General features: G+C 30.0%; 1 protein-coding gene across 9 annotated transcripts in view; it reads left to right on the top strand.

Annotated features, from left to right (window-relative positions):
* SYCP1 (synaptonemal complex protein 1) overlaps positions 1–12,298 on the top strand; it is a 105,285-nt gene that overhangs the window by 47,725 nt on the left and 45,262 nt on the right. For 5 of the 9 annotated variants that reach the window (XM_074370237.1, XM_074370236.1, XM_074370238.1 and 2 more), the window contains 6 exons: positions 1,876–1,980; positions 2,697–2,800; positions 4,166–4,283; positions 5,099–5,169; positions 8,270–8,351; positions 10,877–10,939. In XM_074370237.1, the coding sequence (XP_074226338.1) occupies positions 1,876–1,980; positions 2,697–2,800; positions 4,166–4,283; positions 5,099–5,169; positions 8,270–8,351; positions 10,877–10,939 (543 nt within the window). The remainder of the gene's footprint in view (positions 1–1,875; positions 1,981–2,696; positions 2,801–4,165; positions 4,284–5,098; positions 5,170–8,269; positions 8,352–10,876; positions 10,940–12,298) is intronic. The other 4 variants (XM_045506069.2, XM_074370241.1, XM_074370242.1 and 1 more) reach the window with 3 other exon arrangements.

The following is a 12,298-nucleotide window of genomic DNA, read 5'->3' on the forward strand; positions in this document are numbered from 1 at the left end:
AATGACTGATACTTTGTCAGCACTTTGTAAATATTTGTCAACTGAGTTAACACTAAAGTATTATTTTTACACTCCTACATGGACAGAAATTGGTTTATGATTTTGTTATATTTCAATAGCAATAGAGCATAATTAATATCTTGGTCCTTAGAATTATAATGCTTTGATTAGTATCCAGTTCTTCTTAGCTGTATGACCTAGAGTAATTTACTTAAACTCTTGATGGCTTGATTTTTCCATCTATGAAATGGGGGAAATAATTGTACAGATCTCTTAGGGTAGTGGTGAGGGATGAATAATATAACACGTTTATTAATTTAACAAACATTTGTTCAGTTCCTTTTATGGTATAATCTGGGGTTGCTGTAGGGGAGCAAATGGATGCATATCCTGCTTTCATAGAGTTACAGTCACAAAATAATCACACATAAATACAAGCAGTGATTCAAAGGTAATAATACAATGGTGCCAAGGGCGATAAAGCATTAGTTCACAGTGCTGTTTGCATTTTGTAAAACTCATTTGCTTTGCAGTATGAAGAACACAATATGCTAAGATAGAACAGTTAAGAACAGATGATCATAGGAGCCAGGTCTTTTTGATAATTTTTGATAATAGACATTCTGACAGGTGTGAGGTGATATCTCATTGTGGTTTTGATTTGCATTTCCCTAATGGTTAGCGGTGATGAACATCTTTTCATATGCCTATTGGATATCTGTATGTATTTTTTGGAAAAATTTCTGTTCAAATTCTCTTCCCCTTTTATAATTGGGTTGTTTGGGTTTTTTTGATGTTGAGTTGTATGAGTTCTTTGTATATTTTGGGTATTAAGCCCTTCTCAGATATATCATTTGCAAATATCTTATCCCATTCAGTAGGTGGCCTTTTTTTGTTGTTGTTGATAGTGTTTCCTTCTTTGAGCAAAAGCTTTTTAATTTGATATACTCCCATTTGTTTATTTTTGCTTTTGTTTCTAATGCCTGAGGCAGCATATACAAAAAGATATTTCTATGACTAATGTTAAACAGCATACTGCTTATGTTTTCTCTTAAGAGTTTTATGGTTTCAGATTTTTCATTTAAGTCTTCAATCCATTTTGGATTATTTTTTTGGGTATGGTGTGAGACAGTAGACCAGTTTCTTTTGCAAGTAGCTGTCCAGTGTTCCCAATATGAGCTATAGTTTGCTGACCCATGATTGTCTAGAACATTGAATTCAATTCTTGACACCTCATTTAAAATGATATATTGACAGAGTGAGCCCATCTGAAAGGAATGAGGCAATGTAAAGCCATTTCATAGCAGTAATAATAATAATAATTAGAGATTATAGAATAGTTAAGAGAAAAGTTAGAGAGTGATGATAACTCTCTTCAAATATTTCTCAGCTAATATGTGAAAGAGGAGTTAGACTTCTTTGTGACTAAGGAATGCAGAGCAATGACCATTGCATGAAAGTTACAGGGAAGAACATTTTAGTAAAATATAAGGACAAACAGGATATAGAATAGTGAGTGAATAACAAATGCTAATAAATTGCAGTGATTTATGTGTAAGATAAAGTTTGAATTCAATGACCTGTATGATTTTTGTTTTTTTTAGTGATCCATTAAGTTTCAATTCTGTGATTCATGAATCAGACAGCATCCAATCTAGCAGATAGAAAGGCGCTCCTGTATGATTTTTTTCAAATAAAAAATTCCAGGGCTCTCCATTAAATCCTTTGTCATCATGTTTAGTTTTGGAATTTATTTAATGATGACTTTTTTTTCTCTTTTTAAAAAATTTTAGTCAAAGAGAAATTCATAATTCTCTTCACAATTCTATCTGGGCAGTTTGATACGATTGTCATGATTTGCTAATGTTCTTATAGGCAGAAAACCAAAAGCTTTTAGATGAGAAGAAACAGTTTGAGAAGACTGCTGAAGAATTAAAAGAAGCAGAACAAAAACTAGCTGGGCTTCTCCAAACCAGAGAGGTTTGTTTAAAAAGAACACATCCTTTTTTCAAGTATTTGTTAGTATGATACAGATTTACATTGTAAATTATGGTGTGGCTTTTAGTTTTGTGAAAGATTGCTTCACAAAATTTCTTTTAAAGATGTGTTCCTGCTACATTTAATGACAATAGTAAGATGACAGTAGTATGCATAATGCCATGGTTTGTAACAATTAAATTTTTGAATGATATATTTAAATTTTAGCCTTTACTAAGTTAAGTTCTTACTTTACAATATTGTTATAGTGCTCATGTTATAATTTTAGAATGTCTTTTATTTTTAGAAAGTATGTTTTCAGTCTATTACAATATTACATTATAACTGTCTTTTTAATATAGTAAAAACAATTAGTTTTTCAGATACTGCCTAATTTCATTAATTAATATATTTCTTCTTAGTAATATGATATTTTAATTGAAATTAATACCTTGTATAAAATTGATAACAGTATTTTATAATATGCAAATATAATTTTACTGGTTGAGCTTCAGAATATCAAAATAGAATTTACTTATTGTATTGCATTTGTCATTGCTCATTGTTTTAAAATTATAATGATTATGGTATTAAATCTACTTAAATTTTTAAAATTTGACATTTTTATTAAATATATGACTTGCTTGCATAGTGATCATACTTTTTAAATGAGAAAATTGTAAAAACATTTGCTGTGATAATACATGTTTATTTTCCAGAAAAAAGTACATGATTTGGAAATAGAATTAACTGCCATTGCAACAAGTGAACAACATTATTCAAAACAGGTTAAAGAGCTGAAAACTGAGCTTGAAAATGAGAAGTATGTTTTCTATCTATAAAGTAGCTTATGTATTGAATTCCTAAGCTTTCTGGTAGTTAATAATAAGTTAGTAAATTATGTTCAATACTTATTTGAATAGGCTTAAAGTTGTGTTTTATTTTTAAGTTAAAGGTCAAAATAATTTATCGGTTTCATTGCTAAGGGAAGTACGTATCATTGACATAAGAAGAGTATATCACAAAGTTGAGAACTGCTTTAAAAGAGCAATTTATTATTTTTCTCAGAGATTATTTAGTTTCTCATAAAAATAATCATTTGTAGTTCTAAATAGTTATTTTGGTTGTTTTACTAAATTACTTCATAGGTTTGAACTGATGAAATGGCAAAATAAGAATTTATTTCTTACATTGTCCAAACAAAATATTTAATTGATTTTTACCTACTTAGTAAATTTAATTTCTAGAGAAAGTGGGAGGAAATAGTTTTTGTGTTATTACTCAGAGAACTAAACTCGAGTAGGCAATCTAGTGGTGAGCTTCATTTTTCCTTTCTGGTTGCTTCTCAACTCTACATAAAAATGAGAAATAATTAGTTTACTCAGCATCTTGTCCCTTCTCTTTCAGCTTCTGGTACCTTTTCAACAGTACTTTTATAGGGACTCTGGGTAAAATTCATTTATTAACCAAAATCCCTTTTAATGAATGAGCTGATTAGTATGAATTTGTATTATTGTTGTTATATTTGCTTTTTCAACTTTTCATTTTTTAGTTAAAACTTATATCTACTCCTTGATGAGTTTCCAGTGTCGGGACATAGGAGGAGATAATAGATGCTCCTGCTATCATTCCATAGAGCCCCACACTCCCCTTTCTTCATTTAAAATTGATTCTGGCTGCAGCCAATAACAGCAATAATCTCTCTTCCAATGTAGACTGTTTCAGACCTTGTAAGAGCAGTTTAAGTGTTGTGTACAAAGTTTTATTTATTTTCATGAGGATAGTTAAATGAAAATAATGTTTCATGTACTACTTAAATCAAATCTTTAGAAATTTGAAACAATTTCTAAGAGTCTACTAGAGAGAAAATATATGAAGAAAATAATGTACTTTTCAAAATTTGTGGAAAGGTAAAAGGGGAAGAGGTGTGGGTAATAGTCAAGGAAATATATGACATCTTGAAAAACGTATTACAGAAAAATTTCAATTATATATGATGTTAAGAGGGAATAGTTTAATGAACCAGCATATACCTACTACCCAGCCTCAAAAATTCTTAACTAATGGTCAGTTTTATTCATTTATAACCCCAATTCTTCCTTTTTTCCCCCTAAGATTATTTTGGATAAAATTACACATATAATTTTGCATGTGAATATTTTGGTATGACATGTTTTTTAAAAAATAGGCTTAAGAATACTGAACTAACTGCAAGCTGCAGCAGGCTTTCAGTGGAGAACAAAGAACTAGCACAAGAAACAAGTGATATGGCTCTAGAACTCAAGAAACAGCAAGAAGATATTAATGTGAGTTGAAAAAGACAGTACCAGTGACTTAGTTTTCTTACTGTAAAATTATGGGGTTAGATTAGATGACCTCTAAAGATTCTTTTAGCTTTGCAAGTCTGATTATCTTAGAGCTAATACCACTTTGTTTTAGAAGAAAAATATGCATATTGATCTTAGATGGTAATGACAGATGATAGAGACTCTCTATTGATAAAGTTACTCTAATTTTAAGCATTCAGATTTTTATAAAGTATTCAAATATTAATAAATTATATAAGGCACTGTGGAGGATACAATGATGAGTAAAATATCATCCTTCCTCTTAAGGAGTTTATGATTCAATAGAAAAAAAATGTCAAAATAACTTAAAATAGTATGTCATATGTATCATTTTGGGAATACAGTGTTATCATAGTTCACAGGATCATTTCTGCCTTGGGGAAAGAGAAGTGTTCAGAAAGAATATAGCATCAGTATACGCCTTAAAACATGAATAATTATGAGTTCAGTAGCTAACAGTGAATGGAAAAGCATTCCTTGAAGCCACAACAAAAGACACAAGTCTCAAAGTATCACTGGGAAACGGCAAGTAAGACTTGGTTTGTTAGCTACTGTGTAAGGATTGTTAGGGGAATAAAATAAGGCTGGAAAAGTAGTATGGAAGTATACAAGTTAAATAGCTCATTCTCTTGCTATTTATATATAACTCTTGCTAGTTATATGTAACTAAATGAATTTTATAAATTCTAAGACCAATAATGGTCTTAAATATTAGTTTCAATTTTATTTTTGTTGAAACAAAATAATGTAAACAACACTGCTTATTTCTTTAGAATAGCAAAAAGCAAGAAGAAAGAATGTTGAAACAAATAGAAAATCTGGAAGAAACAGAAACACAGTTAAGGCAAGACTAATGCATTGGCCTTTTTCTGGCAAAAGATTTTAGTATTTCTTTTCTGTTAACTTGTTAGAGTTAATTTGGATTAATCTTATGTTGAATATAGAATAAAGTAAAAAATTAGACTTAAATTACTGCTTTGGAATCCTGTTTAAAAATAAAACTGTAATAATGTCTATTTATATGTAGTGTTGAAATAGTGATATTACACATAGAAATTAGTTTCAAAGTATCATAGATTTTCTAATATTTAATACTTGTTTAACTAAGAAAGTACACTAATCATATGCCAGAAATTTAAAAGAGGTATTTTAAAAATTTAATATTATTTTAAGTATTATCTGTGTCTTTAGGTGTTTTCACAATCATCTATTTTAATGCCTGTATGCTAGTCACACAAGTTGCTTTAACATTATTTATTTTAATTTGGATATTTACATTTTCCAGTTTTTTGCTATCGTAAATAATAGTACAGTAAACATTTTGGCATATACAGATTTTTTTCTTACAGGATAAATTTCAAGTGGTAGAATTTACTGAGTCATACAAATAATTATTTCAATCACTTTTGATAGACAAATGATTTCTAATAGGTCTTATCGGTTGTAAGCTATGCAGTAAACCATTATTGTATGAAAATGCTAGTTCCAAAATGTTTTAATTACCTTTGGGTATTTTCATTAATTTATTTGATAATATAACAGATAAAAACAACTCATAGTTCTTATGATTTATAATTTGCACATTTTGGGTAAGTTTTGGAATTTTTCATGTGTGCTTTCTACATTTCTTTCTAAATTGCTTATACCCATTGCCCACTAATGTTTTGAGATCTTGATTGTTTTCGTACTGATTTATTTAAGCTTTAAAAAGCACATTAATCCTTAATCTTTTTAAATTTACAGCACATATTTTTCCCAACCTGTTATTTTCCTTTCACTTTGAGTAGTTTTTTTTGTCATATAGAATTTTAAAAAAAAATTTTGTGTTAAATCTAATTGTCTTTCCTTTTGATATTTTTTCCCATTGCTTTTTTTTTTTTTTAACACATTTATTGTGGTATGATTCCTGTACACCTATTGATTTTATACTTAGAAAGTTTTTCCTTCTTGCAATCAAATATTAATATTTTCTTTATTTATTGTAAAATATATCTTTCATTTTTTCAAATAATAAAAACATTTCAAGATATCAGTTTACTTCCTAACACTGCTGTAGATCCATGACCTGGATTTTGACATGCAGTGTTTTCATGTTTATTATTTTCTAAATGATCTATTTTTGTATTTTAAGTTTCCTTTTAATCCATTAGTAATTTAGACAATTTCCAAATATTTGGGGGCTCTCATTTATACTTATATTCTGAAATATTAAATTTTGATTGATTAAAGAATGTGGTCATTAAAACTTAACCTGCTATTTTAAATGATTTGAGACTTCCTTTAGACTTGATATACCTCCCTTATAGGACTGTCTGATGATTATATGAGAAAATGAATAAAGTGCTGAACACATGCCTGGTACTTAACTGTTACTATTTTCCATATTTGGAAAGTCATCTCTTATTTTGCTTCTAAAGATTGCTTTCGTCCATTATGCTCAATTTTCTTCTTCAGAAGTGATTGTTATTATAGATTGAATCTCTGTGATTAAGCCATGGTACATTTCAGGGATAAAAAGTGAAGACATATTCTATGGGAAGGCTGCTTTTTATTTATAAGAATTCAAATTATTTAGATAATATCTTTTTGTATATCTAGCTACTCAGTGGACTTATAGAACTTTAAATACAAATATGTTTAGGAAAAGTAAAATATGCTGATTAAAGATTTAAAACTCAGTTAAAGAGTAGACATCCCAGACTCAGTTTTCACAAGGCCAGTTATTCCACATGATTGAATACTGTTCTATGCATTCAGGTCAGACCCAGCAACATATAATTGTAGTAACAAGAGAGACTACCATTAGAAATAGCTTCATATATCCATCTGAGACAAAGCACCATTGTTTCCATGTACAACAGACAGATTCTTAATTTTAAAAAATTTGAATGGATAATACATGCATATGGTGTAAAAGTCAAAAGGACAAGGGGACACGGGGAAAGAACACTATCTTTCTTGCCCTCTCTCTTCCTGCTATCCAGTCTCTCTTCCCAGAGGTATCATGGTTTCTTATGTATTTTTCCAGATATACTCTGTACATTATATAAGGGAATATGTATATGCAAATATCTCAGTCATGTAGTTCTTCATTAAAATCACTTCCCTAGCTTATTTATAAAACTTTATGACTATGTCTTATAATGATAACTAATTTATGACTAAGAAAACAGTAAAGTGAAATCTCGGCTTATATAAGAAATGAGGGTTTCTATCTAGGAGTTTTTTTCCCCTTCTTTTTTAAAATTAAAGTATAGTCAGTTTACAATGTTGTGTCAATTTCTGGTGTACAGCATAGTGTTTTAGTCATATATATTCATATATGTATTCCTTTTAATAATCTTTTTTGTTATAGGTTACTACAAGATATTGAATATAGTTCCCTGTGCTATACACTATAAACTTGTTGTTTATCTATTTTATATATAGTAGTTAATATCTGCAAACCTTGAACTCCCTGTTTATCCCTTCCCTGCCCACTTCCCCGCCTGGTAACCATAAATTTGTTTTATGTCTGTGAGTCTGTTTCTGTTTTGTAAATAAGTTCATGTGTGTCTTTCTTTTAGATTACACATATAAGTGATATATGGTATTTTTCTTCCTCTTTCTGGCTTACCTTGCTTAGAGTGACAGTCTCCAGGTCCATCCATATTGCTGCAAATGGCATTATTTTATTCTTTTTTATGGCTGAGTAGTATTATCTAGGAGTTTTTTTTTTAAATGGAAAAATGACTATAAGGATCTAGATAATTTCAAAATAAAAGTATACATTAAATATATGAGTAGCAGTGTGCCTATTGATAATAATGCATGAAAAATTACCAAGCAAAATGAAAGTATAAACCAAAAAATTAAATAGTCAATCATTTTAGAAATTTCATAAAGGGAATAAAATATAAAAATGTAAATTTTATTACAATGTCACTCTTCCATTTCCTTTAAAGGAATGAACTGGAATCTGTGAGAGAAGAACTAAAACAGAAAGGAGACGAAGTTAAATGCAAATTGGACAAGAGTGAAGAAAATGTATGTTATATTTAATAATTGTTTGTATCACAAAGTTTTAAATCATAAAAGCAATACCTCATGTCTAAAACAAATAAAGTATACTATTGTATAAATAACCAGTGGTCTAGGGACTGTTGTAGGCTGTTGACCTTAAAAATATAGGCAAGTTGGGTTGTTTTGTTTATGTGGTTTATATCTAGAAGAAATGGTGGCATAATTCTAAATTTCTTTAAATATTGAGCATTTATAAATGTTGACTTATTTTTTTGGGCTAAATAAAAGGCTTGTGCTTTAGTAATATGAAATATACTGATAAATTGATTAATGTTTGTGTTGTGCATTGGCTGTGATTTCAAAGAGCTGAGAAAGGAAAAAGGCTTTTAGGAAAGATTATCACAAAAGTGAAATAGTAGAAAGTATGTGACATGATTATAGGATACAATATAAATATTGGGAGAAAATAGTGCTGAAATAGCAAGATCAAACTAGATTGCAAAGGCCTTGACTGTGTTTTTTCATTCATTCAACAAATATTACTTACTACTTACTACATGCCAGGCACTGTTCTGGGTGCTAAGTTTGGATTTAATTTGTTTCGGTGGATAACAGTGATCCAATTAAGGTTTTTTATTAGGAAAACAACATTTAAAAATTTTAAGAATGTAATAAGGAGATGTGAAAGGCACACAAAAGCTGTAAAAGTCATCTTGAAAGCTCAGAAAAAAATCTTGGAGAGGACTCTGGCCTAGTTTAGTTCACTTATACCTAAGCCACTTTTTGCAGTTAGGGGACAGAGTAATCTGGCCAAGCCTGAGAGTAGTCCCACTCTTACAGACAGATCCATCCCCATCAAACTACATGAACTGAGCAGGATTACTGTGGAGTTTACACTAAAAGAGTTTTTGCAGGAAAGGATGGTGGCCAGAACAGAACATTAGGTCTTCTATATAATTGCTGTTGGAGCCCATAGAAATGGCATCTATCTAAACGAGCCAGGACAAACTTCCTGAAAGAAGCAACATTAATTTTGAAACCCTAGACTAATGGGAATTAGTGGAAGGCAGAGGGGTGGACACGAATATATTAGGGAGGAGAAGAGTATTCCAAGTTACAAACACACACACACACACACACACACACACACACAGAGATGCATACATATGTAACTTGTATACAAAGTATGAAGGAGCCTTGGAAGTATGAGAGGGCCCATACTTTTAAGCAACTATACAAAGTTTCCATTGGCTGAAAAGTGGAGTTTAACATAGTGGTGATAGTGGAGAGAGTGGGGAGAGAGTGAGTGGAGAGATGATGTGATGGGGGAAAATGAGGGTGGGGAGAAATGAGGATAGATCATTTAAGGCCTCATAAGCTGTATTTAGTAGTCTGAGGTTATTGCAGAGTTTTAACCTGAGAAGAATCATAATTTTATTTACACTTTGGAGAGTTTTCAGATTATTAGAATAGTCCAAAGATGAGATGAACTGTATTTTTAAGGGCTTACAATGAACTGGGAACATTCTAGATTCTTTATATATGTTATCTTATTTAAGTAGATATCATTTTTGTCCTCATTTTATGAATTAGGAAATTGGGCCTCCAAAGAGTTAAAAAATCTCGAAAGACTACATGACAGAAGTGGAAGAGCTGGCTCTCTGACATTCTTTAGACTACATCAAATTTTTTTTCTCAAAAAGCTATTTTGTCTTTCAGTTTCATATTTATAAGTTAAGTTCAACCAGAAAAAATGAATTTAATATCCTAAAGACTTGGTATGTAATTCACTACTTTAAAATTTATATCAGAGGCTGCTTTAAAACACTCATCTTGTCAGTGTGGGGAAGAACATGAATTTAATGTTTAATGTAAAATAAAAATATTTCACTAAGAACTTAAATTTATTTTACCAGTGTAGAAAATATTAATGAATTAAGAAACAGAAAAAAGAAAACCAAAATGCAAGATAAGTTGTTAGCATGTTGAAGCTTTCCATGGTCTGATTTCAATTTACCTATTGAAACAGTTTCCTGGGAAGAATCCAAGTTGAAAATATTTCTTGGATATTTTGCCTGACACTGAAATTCATTATGCTTCCCCCCTCCCCAATCTACTACCTTAGTTCAGACGTTATTTCATCAGACTTTATCTTTCTGAGCTTCTGTTTTCTCATTTCTAAAATGGGGATAAAATACCTATTTTTTCTATAATATTAGGTTGTTACAAAGTTAAGTTTAACAGATGTTTCTGAAAGACATATGTAAGAGATTATAAATATTTATATATAAGAATATTTAAAAATCCAGTATAAACTGGGAAAGCTAATAAAATATTGCAAAGTGATACTAGGATAAGGTAAGGATGATGGGTTTTAACATATAGACACAAAAACAATTTCTCTTTTAGGAAAGGATAGTGAAATAAACTGGAAGAGTTTTGTAGAAATATAAGACTAAGCTTTATAATTCCATTTCTAAAAGATACTCAAAGAAGAAAATAGAAATTCTGTTAACATTTTAAATCTGATGTCAAATAATATTTTTTAGGCTCGAAGCATTGAATGTGAAGTTGTAAAAAAAGATAAACAAATGAAGATATTAGAAAACAAGGTATTATCAAATGCAAAAAATGTTCGGGAATAGAGGCTTTGTAACAGTATATGTATGACTAGATTTGGGCCAACCTTTACATTGTCCTGTACAAAGAAATCTCAATTCTACTTTGAAGGCTTTTAGGAATAGTTTAGGATTTTTACTGCAGGTGTCTTTGAAGAGGCTCTGGGTTTAGAGTTTCGCACAATGCTTCAAAGAGCAAAGCTTCATTAAACTGTTCTTGAGGTATCTCTTCCCTTTCCCCAGATTTCATGCTCTCAGCAGCTGCATTTGTTGTGGATATCTTAAGAGTAGCAAGATGCTTTTAAAGATCATTCTTATATATCTCTGTCATTCTTATCATTAGGGGAGCTGCAGAAAAATGTCCGCTTTCTTTATGTGTTTCTGCTGCCTAGCTGGCCATATCAATTCACTTTCCCTTCTCTGCTCCTCACCATACATTTGTCCTAAACTTGACCTTCTGTATATGAGTTAGTGCGTAGTCCTTTGGAAAGTAGAGTTCACTTTCTGAAGTTCTGACCTCTAATAATTAATACCGTTTTCTTCTACCTAGAATTCTGGTGAATAAAATTCTTTGTTTTTATGCATATGAATTATTTTACTTAAAAATGAACTGTGATAGTTTAAAATCTTTTCAAAAATTTTTGGGCATTCCACTAAATAAATCTTAATTAGTCCTAAATTTGGAGATTTTTAAATTTAAAAGGATTGAAAACTTAAGTTACTTTAATTTTCATTAGTTTATTCAGAAAGAAGGGAGAGTGAGATGGGACAGTCAAAATGACAGATGGGACAGTCAAAATGACATTCAAAGTTGATAGATCTGCTGTCATTATCCTTTTAGTAAAATAGACAGTTTTTTAAACTGTAATAATCCTAGTTATAAAAATTTTTTTAATGTATAGTAATGTCAGTTATAAATACGGTTTTTTAGGAAAAGCTGAGTGGGAGAAAAGTATAGTCATCAACATGAACTCTTAAAAGAATAAATTTTGATGGTCTGAATAATAGAGAAATACATAAAACATGTGCTTTCTGGGGCAAAGTTATAATCTGGTGATAATTCAAACTGATATTTTAAAAATTTGTTCAGCATTCATTTGGTAAGGCCAAAAAGTAACTGATTTTCTTTATTGAGTTTTAAATTTCAATTACATTTTTCATTACTGAAGTTTTAACTAGTTCTTTTTAAAATTTTCTCAACCGTCTTTTATGGTCTCTCATTTCTTTTTCATAGTTTTAAGCCTTTAATTTTAAAAAATATTAAAATATTTAAATTTGATATTCTTTTTCTGGTAATTTCAATATCTGAAGCCTTTTCAGGTCTGTTTTGCTATTTGTTCTTTTTGCTGACTT

The sequence above is a fragment of the Camelus bactrianus genome, chromosome 9 (genome assembly GCF_048773025.1).
Source record: "Camelus bactrianus isolate YW-2024 breed Bactrian camel chromosome 9, ASM4877302v1, whole genome shotgun sequence".
Classification (NCBI taxonomy): Eukaryota; Metazoa; Chordata; class Mammalia; order Artiodactyla; family Camelidae; genus Camelus; species Camelus bactrianus.